Source organism: Etheostoma cragini, chromosome 14 (assembly GCF_013103735.1).
Source record: "Etheostoma cragini isolate CJK2018 chromosome 14, CSU_Ecrag_1.0, whole genome shotgun sequence".
In the NCBI taxonomy this organism is placed as follows: Eukaryota; Metazoa; Chordata; class Actinopteri; order Perciformes; family Percidae; genus Etheostoma; species Etheostoma cragini.
The window spans coordinates 21,352,197-21,374,713 of NC_048420.1; the positions used below are offsets into that span (position 1 = coordinate 21,352,197).

General features: G+C 40.3%; 1 protein-coding gene across 2 annotated transcripts in view; it reads right to left on the bottom strand.

The window, feature by feature from the left end:
* Positions 1–22,517, bottom strand: part of LOC117956670 (nectin-2-like) — a 273,954-nt gene that overhangs the window by 153,730 nt on the left and 97,707 nt on the right. For both annotated transcript variants that reach the window (XM_034891867.1, XM_034891866.1), the window contains exon 2: positions 1,620–1,732. In XM_034891867.1, the coding sequence (XP_034747758.1) occupies positions 1,620–1,732 (113 nt within the window). The remainder of the gene's footprint in view (positions 1–1,619; positions 1,733–22,517) is intronic.

The following is a 22,517-nucleotide window of genomic DNA, read 5'->3' on the forward strand; positions in this document are numbered from 1 at the left end:
CCCTCCAACAGCTCCAAAATATTATCACCGTAATAATATCACCCATTAGCTCGCAAGCTAGCCACAAAGGCCTCAACAACCTTTTGGGGTTTTCTTTAGAGGTGCAAAGGTTTGTAATGCTGGAGACTTCAAAATGTTGGCAGGAGTTACTGCTTGGATCGAACCCCAGCTGTTGGTCAGTAAATGTGGATGAGGTGTGACTTTCCTTCTCTCCATGTGTTAAATAGTACATGGAAGAAAGCTAGACAGCTTAGTGCAGTTAGCAGGGGGAGCAAGCTCCCAGAGTCCTATGTCTCCCCAGCTCGGACACCTTTCAAACACTTTCATTTTTTCATCAATGTATATTTTTGTCCTACTGACTGTAACACGCCCTTAAATTTGCGGATAGCTTTCATGACTTTAGACATTGACATCCCCACAACGGCTGAACAGATGTTTACCATTCTAACTGCATTTGAAACACCCATCCCCCTTCGCTGTACTGCAATTTGAACTGCGAAGATGGACCAGACCAATCACTTACAATGTTAATACAAAGAGACACACATGTCCTAAGAACATACTAAGGATGATCCCGTTAGCAGGGACACTTGAGGGACAAACGTTATAAAAGGCATTAATGATGATCCTTTCTTCTAGATTTTTGGAAAGTTAGGAAATAAAGCTTTCCCAAGCTGATTATCTAACTTCCAGAAGGTCAGCAGGTTTAAACTAAGAGTTGATCATTGTTGTCCGCATCTGGCCAGCTGTGCGGAGGGGACAAAGTATGTAGGGTGTGAACTTTTCTTTAAGCCCTCTTTCTTCATTCTTTACACATTTAGTCCCTCAATTTTCCATGTGTACAAACGAGTGGAACACAATGAATACCTTGCCCCTGCTTCCATGCTTGAGCTTAACTGAGCCAAACACTTCCCCCATGCTTCTGCTGTTCTATAGATGTTATGTGTCACCAAGCCCACACACTGCTGCTCCGTATATAACAAATGTAACTCTCTATATGTAAATTAGCTGCTTGTTAAGCCACAAAAGTCAAGCTTCCATTCAATTTTAGTGCACATTTTAACAGAATTTTCCAAAACGTTGGCAAAGGGAAATGGAAATGAATGTGCATTTCTATCCCCAGCTGGTATGCAAATATTAGAGAGTCGGCCATTAAGCTAAACAGTTAGTGGCAGTAATTCTCTCGTTTTTTTATATTCTGCTGTTTCTCTTAGTTCAATGCACGCAAGTGTTTGGAAACCACTGTCTGTTTCAAATGCACACATAAAGAGTGTGAACACAGCTGTGTAGGACTTAGTTGGACCTGGTGTAGCCGTTTCCCCATGCTTCTGGTGTTGTACAGATGTTATGTGTTATATAGGATATTCCTTAAGCAAAGCAAAACTTGTGGCATAAATAATTAAACGTCCTTGTTTTTTCTTGATAAAACAATAACCAATCATCATGAAACTATCATGAAGGAGAAAGTTCCCTTTTTCAACTGCAAATAAACCAGTTGTCTATTCCAATGAATTTATTTAATTAGACATAAACTACCTTGTTAGTGTCTCTTTGTCATTCTGAGCTTCAGTGCTTCCAAAGCTACTGGAAAAACACAACGTTATGTGCCATCTTCCTACCTGTGTGAGTTTGGTTCGGCCTCCTCCGTCGATAAATTGGCAGCGGAGATCAACAGATTCCGCGGGATTTGCTTCCACTTCCTCGTCAACTCGCACTTTCTGTGCCCCGATACCTGGAGGCAGGCAAAAAAAAGAGATGGAGATGAACATTATGCATCAACCTCAAAACCAATATTGTTTGAATAATTGAACGTACTGGAACTAAGAGAGGATCTTGACCAAACAAAGTCTAATAGGGAGAAGATGAAGAGAAAAAGAGAGAGCCAGAGCCAGAAAGAGAGGTAGAGAGACTATTAGTATTTCATTGTGAATCTGGTGTTGTTTAAAGGACACTGCTGTGATTGTTTTTTCCCCCAAAATGTGTTAGAGAGGATTTAAAACAAGGTTGCAGAGAAGCGCGAGGGAACAAAACAGAAGAGAATGAAAATGAGGAGGCATTAAGAAAGAAACTTTGGAGAAAACAGACAATTTCTTTCAAGAGACAGGAAAAAAACGCATTTGAATCATGAGCCTTTGATAGCAGGCGGCCTCAGGCAGGAGTCTTAGCTAGGCCCCTGCTCATTACAACGCTAGTCTACCAGGAGGCATCGCTAGGGGGCGAGCCTTGAGGTACACCGCTGCAGCTCGGGTAGCGCACGAGTATGTGTTTGAAATTCAGTGGAAGGTACCTGTAACCCTTTGAAAACCGCATGAAAAACAGCGTGGCGAGAGCAGGGTCAGTCAGACAGGCCAGCACACTCCAACTTTCAACTGAGATGATAAAGGGACGAAGCTTAGAGAATAACACAGTCTCAACACCATGTAGTGCCTGCTTACCTGCAGGCTGTTTCAGAACACAGGATTAAAATTGGACTACTGGATAAAAAAAATTTTAAAGCTGCCCTGGCACACAAAATCGTTTTTACTTGCATTCTTTGAAATATGTTAGGTCCATATGTGTTTGTGTTACGTCAGGAATGTGTAAATGAACTGCTTCCGCTTCTGTCAGCTCTAGCCACTGAAAAGAAATAAGCGGAGAAATCAGGCCAATTACAAAAGCCGGTGAGTCTGATGTCATGTTGCCTGAGCTCATTACTATTCATGAGCTCATCGAGTTATGCTGGGTAAAGGATGCTGATAGCCATGCTCTCATTGGCTATTTGTTAGTCAATTGGAGTCAAGCAGCTTAGCTCATTGAATATTAATGAGCACTGGCATAAAGTGAGCTGAGTATTCCTGCAGGCTTTCTATACCACAATAGAATGACTTGAAACAAGGTAACCGCAGCTTTATTCGACAAAAAATGTACCCGAGTCCAGGGGAGATCTTCAGACATTACCACAAAGTAATGAAATACGTGTGGCAGGGCATCTTTAACATTTGTCTCTTATTTTGTGATCAACAGGACCCCCAAATAATGTGTCTGAATTTATACTTTTGCCTTTTTTGGTAAACAAAAATGACTGCGCTGTGATACCCTATTCTTTTCAACACTGATTGATGAATCAATGTTGAAACCGATCCTGTCTATGTGTTCAAATACACTCAAGAGAGCCAGGCTTCTACTGAATTTGACAAATAAAACTGATGTAGCAGAACATGCATTCAAGGCTTTCAAATGAGACGTCGACTAGTTAAGCATGCGAGAGCAGCAGGAAACCCTGAGCGCAACACATTCTGCAAACAACAAGATTACAAAAAAGGCACTCCTAGATACTTTGAGCTAGAGCCAAGCCTTGTCTTGTGTTAAAAAAAAGGCCAGGGATTTTCCTGCACAGAGAAACCAAAGAGGTTTTATCCATCCCCAAAGGAGAATCACCAGCACCAAAATGGTAAGAACTGAGAATAAAAACAGCAATTCAAATCCTCTCTAAATGTGTGTAATATTAATTTATCACAGAACAAAAACTTCGGAGAGTCTGGCTGTACCGGACTTGCACGGGTATTTATTTAAATATTACTTTCATTTCTTTTTACTTGTTTTGTTGAAGCTATGGTGCTATAGTGGTATAGTAAAGTTTCTGCCACCTATGTGAGGAATTCTAATGACAACACAACTGTCCCCACCCCTCCTTGACGCAGTTACTAGAAGCCAAGGAGGACACAGAGGACTAAAAAAACATGATGGACTCTTCAAGGCAAGGCAGCTTTACTTGTATAGCACATTTCAGCAACAGGGCAATTCAAAGTGCTTTACACAAAAAATAAAAATGGATAAAACAAGAATAGACAGTAACAGTGCAGTATAAGAAATTAAACAATAAAGAAATGAACAACCATTTAAAGAAAGGCAACATCAAAGAGAAAAGTCTTCAGCCTTGATTTAAAAGAACTGAGAGTAGCAGCGGATCTGCAGGTTTCAGGGAGTTTCTCCCAGATATGAGGAGCATAGAAACTGAAAGCTGCTTCACCCTGTTCAGTTCTGACTCTGGGGACAGAAAGTACACCTGTACCAGATGACCTGAGAGGTCTGGGGGGGTCATAGTGTAGTAGCAGATCAGAAATGTTTGTTGGCCCTAAACCATGAAATCAATTCATTACGGCACAGGAAGCCAGGGTAAAGACTTCAGAACTGGAGTGATGTGATCCAGTCTCTTGGTCTTAGTGAGGACTGGAGTGGTGTGATCCAGTCTCTTGGTCTTAGTGGGGACTGGAGAGATGTGATCCAGTCTCTTGGTCTTAGTGAGGACTGGAGTGGTGTGATCCAGTCTCTTGGTCTTAGTGGGGACTGGAGTGATGTGATCCAGTCTCTTGGTCTTAGTGAGGACTGGAGTGATGTGATCCAGTCTCTTGGTCTTAGTGAGGACTGGAGTGATGTGATCCAGTCTCTTGGTCTTAGTGAGGACTGAAGTGGTGTGATCCACTTGATTTTTTTTTAGTGAGACCTGTAAAGACACCGTTAGAGCAGTCAAGTCTACTGAAGATGAAAGCATGGACAAGTTTTTCCAATAAGACATAAGTCCATCAGAAGAAGTAATTATCTTCACTCGAGTTTCAGCGCGGGAAAGTCGTGGGACGCCACAATCTTCTGCACACAGTCGTAGTGAGAAATACAGAGAGCGTTGTGGGGAGCTGATAGTCTTAATTAGCTTTGTAGTAACGCATTTGGCAACGGCTTGAATATAACGGACATTTATTAATATCACAAGGTTACGCACTAAAGCTTTAACTGGGATTTTGTTAACTCAAGCATTACCATCATGTTTATTAAATTGTCCAAAATAAATGCTGCTGATGTGAACTGCCCCTGCCTCTTAGCAACTAATGACGTGCTGTACATTTGTTGACACCAATGAACTTTAATGAACTTGTAAGACGGAGAAAGAGAGGAAATGACTCAAAGAGAATAAGAAAGAAAAACAAAAAGATAAAGGAGAGAGAGAGAGAGAGAGAGAAGAACAGAAGAATTGTAATCCCTTCTCAATGCAATCTAGTCTAAATGCAGCAGCTCGATGTGTTTAGCAGCTTCCATATACAATCAAGTGACATTTGAAAGAGTCTTTGATTGTTCATGCTTTGGAACCTAGTCATTTCGCTACAGTGAGCCTTATCATCAGACCTCTTGGTGCTCACTTTAGTAACTCCAACACATAATGATTCTTTGCTCCCCCCCTGCTCCTTTAACTGCTCTCTGCTTGGCACTCACACAGAGATCCAGACCCCTGCCATGAACCCCCTGCAGACCTGGGATCAAATCCCACCAAAGACTTTTCTCCTCCACCTCCCCTCTGCCCTCTCGGCCAGCTTCTGCGCCTGTAAAGATAAAATTCTTGCAGGGAGCCGGCCTCTCACTCTCTGCACAAGAAAAAGGGGCTAAGCACTCGCTAACCACTAGCTAGCCCCGGGTGGTTCCAGTGACAAAGCCTCTTAGTGTGTGAGGGATTGATTAGGACAATATGTTACATGGCACAGCATAGAGGTGAATGGGCTGGCTGGGGTTTAGCCATCGAATAAGCTGTAAAACACAGTCACATTAACAAAGAATGGGAAACGTGTGTTTGTGTTTGTGTTTGTGTATGTATGTGTGTGTGTGTGTGTGTGTGTGTGTGTGTGTGTGTGTGTGTGTGTGTGTGTGTGTGTGAGTGTGCTCTGCAGGCGGTGTTGAGTTGCTTTGGATTTACAGCAGGCATGCACCCACGTGTCCTCCCATGTGTGCAGGAAGGATTTTTGTGTGTAAAGGCGTATGCTTAAAGGTGTGTGTGTGTGTGTGTGTGTGTGTGTGTGTCGGTGTGTGTGTGTGTGTGTGTGTGTGTGTGTGTGAGATAACTGTGCATTGGAGTGTATATGTGCATAAATCCGATAATGTTTTTATAATGTGAGTGCATATCACACGGACTCAGTCATTGAACCAAATTCTCTACCCTGAGGGAGACAATGGGCTGTCAAAGCAGCCATCCATTCCCACTGGCAAGTTTTTCCACGGCGTGAATCAACAAGAATAGCGGCAACGAACCAAAACAGTTCATCTCTGTCTCTGTTATTTGCTTACCCCTCCGTCACATATTCCTTCTTCTTTTTATTTATTCTCTCATGCACAAACACACAGATTCATTCCCCTAATTAAACACATCAACACAGATATCCCCCTATTCATAAAGAAGCCGAAATGCAAACACACACACACACAAACACACCCACACACACACACACACAAACACACCCACACACACACACACACAGTCTGACGGTCGCACAAAAGCCATGAAACACAAAAAGCTTTGGGTCATTTATAGTGGTCAATTAGATCTCTTCTATGATGCAGCGGGGAATAATGGCAACAGTGAAAGAGGGAGCAAGAGGGGATGATTGAGAAAGAAAGAAGGATATAGACTAAAAGAAGAAGTTAAAAAAAGCTCACTACTGCAAACAAAAAACAGAAGGAGTATGAAGGGAGCCAGAGAAAGGAGGGGAACATGATGAATCTATGGGGAAAGATACAGTACGTGCACCAGAATAAAAGAGCAACACAGAAAGAAAGGGTTTAAAAGAGTAAAGTGACTTAAGGGATTGACTAAAGCAGAGAGAGAGTGAAGGTGATGGAGCGGCAGGGGGAGACTGAAGGAGAAAATGAAGAGGGATGACTGAAAACCAGGGAGTGAAGAAGAATGAAAAAGAGGCCACAGAGATGAGATGTGAGATGCTGCCAAAAAAAGATACGTGGTGGAAAAGTAAAACATTGAAAGTGTGACAAGGAAAGGAAGCAGAGAGCATGATATCGCATCAGAAATGAATCATTTCCTCAGAAACTAGATCCAAAAAGCCCCATGGAGACTGAGCCGACTGGCTCAGAGAGACGAGATGAGCGAAAGGAAGAAAGTTTCCCTTCTTACTGTTCATGCAGACCTCCATGAACAAAGAATTTGACACTTGTGGGTGTTGTTTTTTAAGGTCAAGCATCTGAGCTGACACTTTGTTGCTGTTAAATGTCATACTCACATAGATGAGTTTCAAAACCTTATCATTTGGTCCATCTGATTTTGCATCGCAATAGAAAACCAGATTCATTTCTGAAGAACATAATTTGGATTCTTTACTTGAGCTGAAGGGAGCTTGACTTTGGCCTGCGACAGCTCAAGCTAGCTGCTGAAGTACTTTACTAACACCCCCACTATCCCCAGAAGGATAGGCAGGCTGGGGGAACGCATATTAATCCTCATGAGAGCCTGAAGCTGTGGGGTTTGAAAGAAGCATTTTGGAGGCATAAAGGGTCTTATGAAAGATGCTATTGAGATGCATTATGAGAAATGTCAGAGACAACGTCAGGACATCTCTGCTTCTGCCTGATTTTGACCTTTTGTTATTTTTTTTGTTTTTTGGTACGTTTCCCAACTTATTGAAATGCAATACTAAATCACTGGAGTACCGTTGTATAGCCCATCGTTTTATTTTTTTAAAACAATTTTTCAATTATTTCCATATATCCAATTTTTTTTTTTTTTAAAGCAGCTGATCGGTTGAAAATATATAGATGTTATAGAGAGATATTTTTGGTTTCCACACACCAATAACTTGTTCTCTTTACTTACTGCAAGAGGAGGTCACTGTTCACCAAGGTTTTCAATAATCAACGCAGCTCAGCAAGGTTTTTCTGTATTAGACCTTCAAAGAGATAAATAGGAGGCTTTAAAAGAGCTGTCGAGTACGCTCCAGCATCCCAGATACCCTTGAGGTAACTAAAAGAAAAACAGGAACTAAAACCAAAGCTCAATGACGGTACAATATTATATTTTTGTTCAGCCGTTTGATCCACAGTCAAGTCCATTAACGTATTCTCCCAGACGTTATTGAGGCACACACTTTTCAAATTGTTAGAGATAATTATTTGAGTCAAACTTTCTGCCCTGTGAAATAACACATCATTGTTGACTATGGCTGTGCTTTTTATTGTTTGCTTGCAGTGCTTCACACATTCACTTGTCCTATTATCAGAGAGATTGGTGTCAATGCACCACAACAAGCCTTATCTTTTTAGTCATTTTCATTATGCGCTCACGACCCCAACTATCCCACAATTTACAGCTTATCCTGTTGTACTCGATAGAAGTCACTGTGGATTGGAGCACCAGCTGAACCTAAAAGGAAAGGGAAAGTGAGGCGGTTTAATGAACGGCTACAATCTGCGTCCCTCCCAATGCACCAGGGAGATGAATCACAGTTAATTGACATTTAGAAGCTTGTGGCATTTGCCTGTTTATGTGGAGCTTCCCTGTGAAGACAGTCATGCAGCAAAAGTGTTCAAAATAGGCTGTTTGGGTGCACCCTCATGTACATCAATATCCAAATGATGCAAAATGATGTAAGCTATTTCCGCTTTTATCTGTGTGATTGACAACAGAATGGAAATGGAAATAATTAAGCCTTGTGTTATCCTCTGGTCAAATTTGAACCGTTTTCAAATTGGTTTAACTCAGAAATTCGGGTTTCTTTCAACCGAATTGCCCCAAAATAACATGAATGCATGGATGTGTACTGTGTAGAACCCATGCAACATGCTTCGCAGGTAAAAGTAATGATTACTTTTTTTTACTTTTTATATATTGTACTCTGACTAAATTTACAGTAACATATACCAGTCTGAAAAATTTAGTTTCAAATTCGATCATCTGTTCCAAATTTAACATGTGTAACTTTTGGTTTCCGTAGCGGCGACACGCTCGTGTTGCAGACATGAACCGCAGTAAGCGGCGCTCTAACGTGTGGCTGAAAAAGCCCAGTAAAACTGTAATTCACCATTGAAATCAAATTAAATTTCACTAATTTCTGTGAAATAAGCATGTAAGCTGTTTCAACTCCACCCCTCCATGAATCAGAACCGGAAGAATCACAACTGGAATCAGAAATGTTCAAATCAAAACGATACCAACCTTAGTTATCCGTCTACATGTGTGACACCAGGGATGAACGTTAGAAGGCAACAGTCAACATGTGGTCTTTTCTGATTTGGTTCCTTTTTATACTTTGTGAGTAAAGCGTACAGTTAGCTGAACTGTGCTGAATAAGTCAGACAGCTTTATTCGGCTCATTTTCTGTGAACGAGGTGGCGAGGGTGTAACGTTAAGGTGGAGTTAGCAAGCTAACGTTAGCCATCTAAGTCCGGCTGGCTCGCTGGTTCCACCGTGCTTTAATGTCACATCGGTTACGGAGAATTAGCTGAGCTGCGGGCTCTGTCTAAAGTTAGCGGCCAGCTGAGCCAATGCTGATGGGTCTAACTGTCTCTCCTCACTCCCTGAAACTCGGAGAACATCTCCCAATTGTCGGCGACTCCTTTCTAAGCGAGCTGCAACACAGTTTACTGCCCCATTGAGGTGTATTGTCAATATAACAACTAACAACAATCGCCATTTTGTGGTGTACCAATCAAATGACAATGTGAACCAGTTCAATAGCCTATCTATCCATTTCATTTCTATTATTTCTATGATAGACAAACTTGTAAGGAAAAAAGTGGCCTAAGTACACATCCAGATGGAGCAGCATACATCGCTTCAGGACACCTGATGAATATGAAGTCCAATATTTACTCTCCTTGTAGTTCTGTGATTTGTTTCTATCAATTTCTAGCAAAGATATCTGTCTCTTTAGCTGGTAAATGTTCGACAATGTTCACCAGCTAGATGCTAACTGTGTCTGACAGCGTGAACTCACCCCGGTCTGCTGTGGCGGGAGTGATAAAAGCAATGAAACTGAACCAAAAAAGTAGAGTTGCAGGCTGTAAATCCAAAATCCTGAATAGAAAGCTGAGGGAAAATCAAAAAAAAAAAAAAAAAAAGTCTCTCTAGGTTGCACTTCTTCTTAAATAAAGTCGGTTTAGCCATTCTTTACGTCATTACTCTTTACGTTTAATACTTGGAGTCGTGAGTGAATCATATCGATCGCTGTTGACTTTGATGTATTTCACACACAGCACGGCTGTTAAACAGGTCAACACCTATTAAAATCTGATGCTCGTGACATTCTCATATGGGGGGAAAAAAACAGCTGTAATTCTTCAAAAGTGACGTGGAGGAGAAGGGAAGCGGCAGGGGAAAGGCGGAGTTGAGTGACTGTCTCATCCAGCACACACTAGGGAGCTGAATTACCGGTAATTGACAGTTTATAATCGTGGCATTTTGCGCTGGCTTTTCAGTAACAGGACACTGATCAACAACATGGTGGAATGAGAGGAAAGAGGAGATTAGTTGTCACTAGAGCAGCCTTGTTTTCACACACCCACACACACGCAGGCACGCACGCACGCACGCACACATGCACACACACACGCACGCACACGTAGCGGGCATGTGCGTTTAGCACAAAATTTAATAATATCGTAGTTGAAGAATAGTACAGATGATTCCTTAGTTGTGGCTGCTTTTGACATTTTGAAAACATGTGGTTTTATTCAACAAATGTAATCTAAAGAAAGAGTAATAGGTTTTTTGTGTGTGGTAGCACATAGACGTTTATACAGCTGAAATTTCAAAATGAGATATCCATTAAAAGGACAAAATTGTAGGAACATTTTCTGAAAGGCACTGTATTGCTCTAAATGTCTTCACAAACCATTAATGCCCACATTTGTTGGCACAAAATGTATATGCAAAAAATATCGTAGTTGAAGGATAGTACAGATAATTTCTTAATTGTGGCTGGTTTTGAATAATGAGATTTTTAATGATGAGTTAATACATGTGGATTTATTCAACAAAATGTAATCGAAAGTGTAATAAGCTGTGATTTAAGAGTGATTTTGTGTGTGTGTGTGTGCTGTGATTTATGTGTGTGTGTGTGTGTGTGTGTTACAACAAACATGATTATACAGCTGAAATTCAAAAAGGAGATAAATAATAAGTAGTAAATAAATAGATTATTATAAATAATTGGCGGTTAATGAAAAACACAAAATTGCAGAATCATTCTCTCCAAAACACTGTATTATTCTCCTTAATGTCACATATTGGATTTCAATTTTGGCATGGAATTAAGCTGATGATATTGTATTGTAGTTGAAGTATAGTAGTATAGATGTTTCCTTTGCTGTTACTGCTTTTGAATAATGCAATTTTGAATAATGAGTAAATGAGTGTGGTTTTGTTCAGTAAATGTAACCTAAAAAGAGAGTAGGAAGCTGTGATTTAAGACCTGAGCTTGCGATGATGTTTGCTCTGATCTGTACTGAGATGTTCCCATTCTAAATTAGAAATACCTTATTCTGTTATAAAATGATTGTCAGCAATGAATAAAAGAAAATAATCTAAAATCATCACATATATTAGATAGTTCTCTTTTGAAAACTTTAGAGACCAGAACAACCATATGTATGAAATATTGGGCTAAATAAGACCTAAATAAAACCAATGTGATTCATGGTAGAAGAGGATAACCTACCAAAATACAATGTTTTTTTTTTTTGGATTGCAGATCAATGTCCATGAATAAACTGTAACTGGCACTGTGTGGTCTTTGCCTGATTAGATAATAGCATATGTGATGAAAGTGCATGGTGTTGTTTGGAGACATTTAAATGAGAAATGGAAGTTACTCACAGCTGGAAGCCTCCTCAACAACTGCTGCAAGGGTTTAACTGTAGCTTTGTTGATAAATGATCTGTGTGATTAGCTCCCTGATGTGATTTCAAACTGCTCTCCCTCCAATTCCGAGGCCTTATACGAGTGGAAAGACATTTTAGGAATGTAACATCCCGTCCCAAGAGATGAAGGGACATTTAGACTTTCCTTACATGGTTAGATACTTAATGAAAGGGGAACAAAGGTGGGAGTTGTGACTTTGTAATTTTTTGTTTGTGTAATTTATTTATCCACTGCTCCTACTGATGTTCACACTGTACTTATTTATGTTTGTACTGTATTTATGTTGTAACTGCTCTACAATAGAATTTGTACAATTCATTTGAAACTCTTACTTGTAACCTAATCTCACTTAGTTCTACTTTGTGTTTCTAGGTCTTACTGTAGCCAAGTTACTTTTGTTAATTTATAAACTTAATGACTTTTGTCAGTCTTATTTTACCTTGAAATTGACTTTGAGCAACTGCAACTAAATACTTTTCCTAAGGGAATAAAATATTCTGATTTGTAAAAATACAAAATTTTAGTAAAATCATGCTTGTGCCTAGTCTTGCGAGACCTTCCTCCACAGTGCTGCAAAGGAGGGTCTGGCTAGTCCCCACAGCATTCCAAGATAGGAGAAAAACTCTGGTTTATTGGCATTTCTTTAAACCAATCACAATCGTCTTGGGCGATGCTAAGGACCAGATGGAGCCACTGTGCCGCTGCAAAGTAGCCTTGGGAAGGAAGTTGTTTTGGTGGATGTACATTCAAACGTTGTTTGAGTCCTGCAACAGAAAACTCAGGTTGGACAGATAGTCTAGCTAGCGGTCTGGATTTACCCTGCAGAGATATGAGAGCAGTTAGCCATAGTCCTCAGAAATCCACCGGAGTTTACAATTCCAACATAATGAAAATGGAAGGTAAGGGATAACCGGTCAAAATTAGGGTCATACGGCGGAATTTTAGGAAGCAATCTCAGAAGTGGAAGGTTGTGAAAATAGACTAGCTTTTGCCTAATGTCATCTCTTCAGTTTACAATGATGTGTTTCCAGAAACAATTATAACGCAAGATAAGCTGTATGAAAACTTGTATGAACATTTGAAAAATTGGGCATAAACATGTTCATGATCGCTTGGTTTTTTCCTTTGTTGCTCCAAACCAGTTAATGGAAATGGATTCAATTTAAGCAATCTTTTTTAGGGGATTTTGTTCCTGGAACAAAACACAGCTAGTAATTACTCAAACACGCAAATTAATTGGATGTGAGTTGGTGAAAGTAAGGCAGTTTTACAGTATGAATAACATTTTCAGATAGGTATGGGGTGTAAAAGAGTGAGATACAAAGGCAAAAGAAAGGTAAATTTTGAAATAACATTCATCGGCACCTGACAGCTCAGATAATTGGCATGTTTACACGGTGGGTGGCTTTTCAGAGTTTTTCTGTTGTCGACTGACAACCCATTAACTCCAGTTATGGTGAAACCATGAGTTGCTTTTTTACTGGAATGAAATTGGGCTGCACAATCCTCTGTGGGTGGAGAAACTGATATGACCTGTGGGCTTATGAAACCTTTTCAAAATCCCACTGCATTATTTCTAAAATTAACAGTGGACTATCTCACAAAAAGACAGCTGTTGGCATTTTGCAGATTCATTTGCTCACCTGCATCGTTAGAGCATTAATACAATTGCAGGGCAAGAAGGTTGCGCATTGGAGAGAAATACAACTACTTACAGAGAGCTGTAATTGGTATTTGACATTAAATGAATTCTATTGTATAGTAGTGATCTTACACTGTAAATCAAGTGTTTATTTTCCTTCTGATGATAGATGAAGGAAGAGATTTTCCCATTCACACGGGCAAGTTTCCACCATCAAGAGGCTGACAAGGTTCATGACACTCCACGCGAAAGCCATTGTTATCATAATGAATAGGTGGTAGATATGCAATTTAGAAACAATGTAGAAAGTGTGGGGCACCTCAGTGTTGATAGCTTTCAACTTCAGGTATGTCCTCCATTTGTCTCTGATAAAAATGATCACCTGAGAATGGGTGTCCATATGTGCATCTGTGTTACTTAATACTATGTTACATTAGGCACATCTCTTTGACTATCATCTCTTTACATAAATGCACATATTTTCTATACATTATACTGTGAACGTTTCACAGAACAAATTCTTGCAAAATATTTTATTTTCTCATATTTCTATGTTGTCAGTTCTATTCTATAGTGTTTATATCACTTGAGTGTTTTGAATTGACTTATTTTGTAATTTGTCTAACTATGTCTATTGTGTTTATGCACCGAACCACCAAGGCAAATTGCTTGTAAGGGAAAACCTACTGAAAAGTTGATTCTAATACTTACTACAGTATATCCGCGAGGTCCCACTTCCGGATTGCTCCAGTGTTGCTGGAAATCCCGCTGGATGTCATTCTTTTCGGCCGGATATCCTTCTTCTTTCTTTATGTTGGCATTCTAAACTCCGGTGGATTTATGAGGACTATGGTGAACTGCTCCTCTAGACAGCTAGCTGTCCAATCTGAGTTTTCTGTTGCACAACTAAAGCCACCTTTGAAGGTACACATGTTCCACCAAAACAAGTTCCTTCTCGTGGCTCTGTACTTAGCACTGCTTAAGACGATTGTGATTGGTTTAAAGAAATGCCAATGCACCAGAACACATTTTTCTCCCATCTTGGAATGCTATGTGGACTACCCAGACAGAAAAAGGTTGTGGGACACACGGGAATAAGGGGACGGTTAAGGAAGAAAGCGACTTTAGGAAAGGTGCTGCGCGAGAGACGAACCCAGGTCTCCTGAGTGAAAGTCTTGTGTTTGACCCATCCACCACCCCAACCACCCTCCCTGCGTGGATTTTCTGCCTTAAATACTACTTGCTAAACCCTGTGTAGCTGCAGCTCTCCCCAGTACACAAACACCCTGAAAGGCACCTTTTTCGTCTCTTTAGGGTTGCAAATACTGCATTTTCAAAAAGACAAATGCATTTCTACAGGTAGCAACTTTAGAACCAACAACTACAACATTGGGCCTCATTTAGGAACCACTAGTACAAACTTATTTGTTCATTAGAGAATTTTCTCGTATTGAGAATTTTTTTCTAAGATATGAAGTATTCAGCAGTGTTCGTACAAGTCATGTAGAAACTGACTGCCTTGCTTCACAGGGAAGGAACATCATATTTCATACAAGTCACGGACCTTTGCTTTAGAAAGATGTTCTAAGATCTACTGTTAATATTTTCTAATAGTTTCAGGTCCCCTAATACGACTCCTGACACTGTTAACACTACATATATTTTTGTCAGCTGATTTATGACAGCAGGACCTGAATCTCCCTGGTACAAGAGATTTCTGACAAGTCCGGGCAGGTAAAAGGGTTTGTTGAATAAGACTTGGCACATTCGTAGGTGAAAACCTCTAAGAAAAAAAGAAAAGTTTAAGACAAGGATACAAAAATGTTCTTGCATGACGCCCCTTATCATATATTTATTACTCACAATATGTCACATGAGATCTACTCCTTATTGCTACTCCTGAATGAAAAATGATGCCCAATGAATCCTTGTCGCGACACCTAACGACGTACAACATATGAGATATAACGTTCCACAACACTCTGACGCCTTGTAGGAATAAAAAGACAATATAGAGACTAGAGGAGTGAGTTTCTGACTGAAAGGGGCCTTTCTCACAGAGCAGGATTACAAAGTTAATTGAATATCTTTGAGGAGTAAATCCCAGAACACCTGTCAAAGCTGGAACATGGCCTGAAGTAAAAAAAACTGTTCTGGGTGTTACACGGTATCCAGATAACTTTGTAATCCTGCTTTGTAGTGAGAAAGGCCACTTGACAGGCTGGAAATGTGTGGGGAAAATGAACAGGAGATCCCTTGTACAAATACTGCAGGGGTGCCCTTGAGCAAGGTATACAACCCTTAAAGCTGTGGCTTTTATGTTTGCTGTTGTTCCCAGGTGTTGAACATATGGGACTGTATGAATAATACAATGAGATTCAGTAGGTACTATTTTAATGATCTAAGGGCATGGTACAGGTGCCTTTAGGGTGTGTAGGAATCATCTTTTGCTAGTTTAACGGCGGAAAAAAAGGTCCGTGAGCCATGGACATGGTTCAGAAAAGTTGTACTTAGTGTCTTAAATAATCAACGGTGTGTTTTGGGCGTAACATGCACTAAAGCCAACAGAGCGTCATCTCCCATTTTCTTTAAAAGACAGGTGCTTTTGTACCTTGGTGCACAGCAATGCATTGCTATTAGAATGGCAGATTTGCTAAGCAGGGAGGAAAAGAGGAGAGGAAACTGATCTGCTCGCGCGTGAAGTGAAAGCGTGCGACCAGGTCATATGTTAAAATTACACTCATTTGTATCATTTTTTTCATTTTTTTTTTGCTTAGTTAAATGTCCCATGGCATGAAAATTTCACTTTGAGTTTTTTTTTACATTAATATGCGTTCAACCGGCCTGCCTATGGTCCCCCAGTGGCCAGAAATGGCGATAGCTGTAAACCGAGCCTGGGGTTACCTGCTCTGCCTTTGAGAAAATGGAAGCTCAAATGGGCCAATCTGGACTCTTGCTCCTTATGGGTTCCTCCTCAAAAGCTACAGACTCAGAAATGGCACATACTAAGGGAAGCTCATTGTGCTCTACTGGCTGTAATCCTGCACCAAGACTGAATTTTGGGAAAGAGACTTCAGCTATGGTATCAGGGGACCAATATATAAAAGCCTCCAAAGAGCATCATGTCATGGGAACTTTAAAAGAGTATTTATGAGCAACTTGGGTGAACATTATTGAGGCTGTGAAGTCCAGGCTGCAGCCGTGTTGGTTCCTTGTTTTGTATCGGTCTGTGTAGATGTCTGTTTGTGTATGTGTTTGGGTGTGTCGGTTTCTGCGTGTGTTGTTGTGTCCCTCTCTCCCGTCTTTCCTCTCCATGTTGTATTTTATTTTTATTTATTTTTTGTTAGTATTTACGAGCAAGTGGAATTAAATTTTATTCATATGTGTATTCTGCATGTACAGTTAGTTAAAGGACAATAACATCTACTTTTTCTATTCATCTAATATAGATGCTGCCAAAAAATTAGATTTAAGTTTAAGATTGAGCTTCCCTGGATGAACCAAAGTCAAAGACAAAAGTTCAGCTCCGTGGATTTGAGTTATGAGTGTGTAATCTACAAACAAAAGCCTTCCCACGGCGGGCTTCATTTACACATTAAATAACTAGAGCACCAGCGGCCGCGTTGAGGTAAATAGCAGGGGGTTCAATACCTGTTTTTCAAAGACAAACCTTTGCAGCTCGTGCTCTGAGCTTCTATTGTGCATCATAAATAAAATACTAAAATACAAGCCACCGCATATTCAAGAGAAACTTACGGAGAAATTGCAGAGAATGTTCACTTTAAGAAGATCAACTGTGCTTCCTTTTAGGAGAGGACAAAAGGTTGAAGAGGCAGAAAGCGAAGCGGGACACTGTCCATATGCCGAGCTGCATTGAATGGCACATCTCTGTCAAATCTCTAAAAAACAAAGGATCCACAGCGCCCATGTCAGTGGCTTTTGTTCCATGCTTCTTTTCATGTGCCAGCATTTCTTTTCATGCCCCTGCCTTGTTGATCAAGGCTGCACGGCTCTCCTCTGAGTTTCAATGAAGAGTTTTCCTTCCCTATGTGATGTGCTTCTACTGCTCAATACACTCACATTCTGCTGCACTGATCAAAGGCCAGCTAGGAATGCATCAAAAGGAATTATTTAAAAAAAAAAAAGGAAAGAGGAGAAGAGGATCAAGATATACAAGATGTATCTGAACAAATTAGATGGTTATCCAATATTTGTAGAAAGGACAAGCAAAGGCAAAGGGGGCACAACGAGTGTGGAATTGAGAGAGAATATCCCACAAAAAAGTCCTTACATAACATTTATTTTAGTTAATTTCTCATAGTTTGTTGAATCAGGGAATACACAGCAGAGATACTGTGGAACAGAAATACTGTATATTCTGTAGATCTATAGAATGGTCCAAAAACAACGCAAAGAAAACTACAACCTAGCCCTCAAACTTCCACTTCTCTTCGCACAGACCATCACATGTTTGCTCCTTGTGCAAGGTAGGAAATTGAACGTAAACATGTTGATTGAGATGATTTGACAGCAACAATACCAAGTGTCATCTTAAGGTTAAAGCAGACCGACATTGAAAACCAAAAAACACAAACAAAAAACTCTGCCTTGAAAACCCTGTGGACGATTATCCAATAACATCCAGTCAATTTGGTTGATTTCCAATTATCATGGAAACCAAAAAGTTTACCCGGAAAAGAGTCCTTAGAGACAACTTGCTTCACTACTATGTTATCAATTGCACTCACCGATTTAATTATATTTGGACTAGTGAAATAACTACAATTCAACAGAATAAAGAGTTTGAGGTAGGGTTGCATGGAAAACACAGCTAAATTAAGACATGTTTAAAGTTTTTTAAGACCCGTAACACATACTATAGCTAATTTAAGACTTTTTAATACCCCATGGAAAGCCTGTTAATGTGTATGTTATCAATAAATCAATTGTTATATTTATAAAAATATGTGACAATGCCAATCACAACTTCCTAGATAGTCAGATTGCTTGTGCTGCCAGACCGTGAACATCAAGATTCCACGTGGCTACAGGTACTAGCACGCAGCCCTGTTTTTGGTCGGGCCTTTCTCCGGCCTCCATCCCAGCTCTGGCTGTGATGCGGCTGCCCGAGTACGTACGGTGTCACTTTCTCCGCTATTATGTCCACCCACACGATAGTTAGGTGTGTTTAGCCGCACTGTTATAAGCCCATTAGCACTTACTTAAATGCAAGGGCCTCCTCTCCTACTGTATGAGCTGCCTTTTTAACTCTCACCTGCACTCTAAAAGGGTTTATTACACAAAGGAAACTGGCTCATTGGTGAAGTGTGTCTCTGTGTGGGCATGGCACCTGCCACTCTCATGCCCATATTCTCTCTATACAAGAGATGTTACAAAAGCTCCATTTCCAAGCCAGAAACAGTTAAATGCTACATGAATGATGAGTACTTCATAGATCATATTTAGATATTATATCTCCATATCATAAAGGTCCAATCGTCAATCCTGTGCATAATCCACCAACTGATGCATGTTTCAAAACACATTCAGACCTACAGCAGGTACGTTCTGAAATGGATTTGTCTCAGCCTTTTAACACTGAAAACAAGTGTGACTGCCAACTGAAGCCGTAATATGCAAAGCTGTTAACAGCAGAGGAAATCTTAATTATCAATTTTAGGAAGAAGCCAAGAAGCTGGAAACATTTAATGTTCCACGAGCAAAACAAATGTATCAAAAAGCCTGACCCATTTTTTAACTTGTTTTTAATCTAGTTTTGTTTGTTTTTATGATTGTAAAAATTAACTTCTAAAAATGATTCATCGCTCCCGGGGTTGGCTGAGAATGTATCACTGGGATAGACGGGTGGATTTCAACAATGGGGATGGACTTGGCTCACTGGATTTCAAAGCAACGCAGGTCCATTTTAACAAGCAGTTTTCAGCAAAACACTAAGACAAGAGTAATGTGACCAGCCAAGCACTGAGCCCTAATTACTGACATTTTATGCCAGAACAAGAAGCAAGTGGCAAATAACTGGATTACAAAGTCGAACACACATGAATAACGGCGGATCAGAAGACGAACACCAACGTTACCGGTTCTGCTTCCGATGACGACGACACGGAGGTAGGGATGGGGGGGCAACTGGGGCTGCAAGTGTACAAAAAACCCATAGCAAAACACTATTGCATGTATTGCATAGGGCTTCCAACATTGGGCTTAAAATTCAATTGAGAACTTTGAAATGTTCGATATACATGACGGTCCACTTCCGGATTGCTCCAGTGCCACCGGAAATTTCACCGGCGTTCACTCTTTTCAGACGGATGTCGATTTCCTTCCACTTTCTTTGTGTCGGCATTCTAACCTCCGGTGGATTTATGAGGACTATGTTTAACTGCTCCTCAGATCTCTGCAGGGTAAATCCAGACAGCTAGCTAGAATGTCTGTCCAATCTGAGTTTTCTGTTGCACAAATAAACCAACCGGTAAACGTACTCGTTCCACCAAAACAAGGTCCTTATGGAGGCTACTTTGCAGAGGCACCATGGCTCCGTCTGTTGCCTTGCGCCGCCCAAGACGATTGTGATTGGTTTAAAGAAATGCCAATGAAACCAGAGGCCGTTTTTCTCCCATCCCGGGATGCTGTGTGGACTGACCAGACCCTCCTTTGCAGCGCTGTGCAGCAAGGTCTGGCAATGTGAAACCTTATTGGTCCCGGAACTCAACTGGGGACCATCTTTTAAAGTGTGTATGGTTTAACAACCATAGTTTGACTGGTCAAACTTGAACTTATATGATTTCATATTGTTTCCATCACAGCTACAAATTAACATATTATTTCATCCACAAAATTGATATTGCTGCCTATAGGCCCGGTCAATTATTAATAAAAGTACTAAAAAGTAACAAGCATCAAAAGATCATCACTCACAGGCAGGAAACCTGTTGAGTCGGAAAGCAAACTAATCGCTAATAAAGCAGGTGATTCTGGTGACCACAGCACATTTTTATGATTAACAGTTTATTGGTTATAAAATTTAAACACACACACACACACACACACACACACACACACATATCAGAAAAATGAAGCAGTACACAAACAAAACAGAATGAAAGGAAGACAAAGCAAGACCATAGACAAAAACTAATTATATAAAAAAGAGACAGTGATGCACAGAGCCCTTGAGTTTACCACCTTGCATATATATATATATATATATATATATATATATATATATATATATATATATAAAAAATATATATATACACACACACACACACACACACGTACACACACAGTATTCTATGTATCCGTCAGCCACATTTCCTAGTTAAATACTACGTATATGAGCCGGAACGCCATTAATTGCCCAAAGTGCACAAATGATACTTCTCCTATTTCAAGATGTACTCTTCCACTTTATTAAGCAACCTATAGGACAGTTGGAATACAGCCCATTATCTCTACAGCCAGGCCCGCCCCTTCCTACACATCCTCATTACACCTTAGCCAGTTGTCATAACACTCAAACCACCAAGCATTCAATGCAGGGAAGAGCCTCCTTCTCTCTGAAGCCATGCCCAGGTATCCCAAAAATTAGCTGACTGGTGTAACAGTATAAACAGAACTAATAATTATTTACTCTTACAATCATCTCAAAATCTTCATAAATACAACATAAAGCTCTCCAACACCAAATAATACTGTTCCACATCTAAAATCCAGACCACTAATCATAGCAATCATGGAGAGACTGGAGTTGGCATACCACCACAATCTGAAGGGTTTTCATTTTGTAAACAGTTATCACAATCTTTTCCAAAACATAACCATAGTTTAGGTTCCATAACCACAATCTTATAATGACAATCATTGTAACCATACTGTGGTTGCCAGGCACATTGTACAAAAACAGCTCCAGAATATGGCAATTGACATTTCATGTTAGAAAACATTAGCTTTGGGTGTAACTTTGTCTGGTGAAGAGTAAATCATATTTGCAACTCTTCTTTAGGTGTACGTAACCATCAGACAATCAAGCAAGGTGTTTGTTTTTGTGTTCTTGTTAGCGTTCAAATGCTAGAAGGCATGAGTTGCCACATGAGTTTTCATGTGGCAAAGTTATTGATTATGTTGTTAAAATCCCATCTCAAGAGGCAGGTGGTGCTCCAATTTGGCCATGAAACAAAATCTGACATACATATCCAATTCAGGTGGTGTTGGATTCATGAGCTACCCTGTTCAGCCCCAAGAATGCCCAGCAGGGCGATTCAGAACAGACATAATGAGCAGCAATTCAGTAAATACTAAAATGTTTAAATGTGTAAACATGCTTTGATAGCTAAAGTGCTGCAGCATTCAATTTGCATGCATGTTATTTATTAAAGGTTTTCTATATGTAGTCAATTCCTAGTCTGAAAGGCTGGATTATGACGGACTAATGGGCCAGCTCTAGCTACAAATTGCTCACCATGAAGTATGTAAACGGAATAGTGGATATGAGGGGGTTTTAATGTGTTCATAACTTTAAAAAAAACTATTACCCCGTCATCACATTAAGGTTAGAAAGTAAAAAACCAAACAAGTGAGCGTGGCTACCCTCTAGGCCATACTAACAAACTAAAAACACACAAAAGGAAAACACACTTGTTGATCTATTACCTCATAAAAGAAAAAACACAGCGGCTATTTCTCATGAAGTTAACCTGTTGATACGATATTCCACAGGCTAATGAAGCAGCAGCAGGCCGACTTGGGACACGTTAGGTGACCTGGAACAAACAGAAGCCCGGCCAGACAGAAACATTTGCAGAGGGGGAAAAGGCTACAGTGCAGAACAAAACAGAACAACAGCGGAGTGTCAAGTACAGCGGCATGCAGAACGGAGCTGAATAAAACACAAGGGAGAAGAAGAACAGGACGGAAAACACCTCCACGCAAGAGTGAGACAAAACGGCAATATAAAAACCAGACAGACGTCAGCGAAACAGCACACAGTAACAGAGCGGCAGGTGTGTTGGAGATGCAAACGAGTCTTTGTGTTTGGAAATTAGGAGAAATGAGAACAAATGGATGCAGGCCTGCAGGGAGGGAGGGCAGAGCACAGTGTCCCAGCATATTATACTCAGGAATTACATAGGACACAATCTCTCCACGTGCCCTGCTACTTTTCTCTCTGCCAGCTACAACTGAAATCAT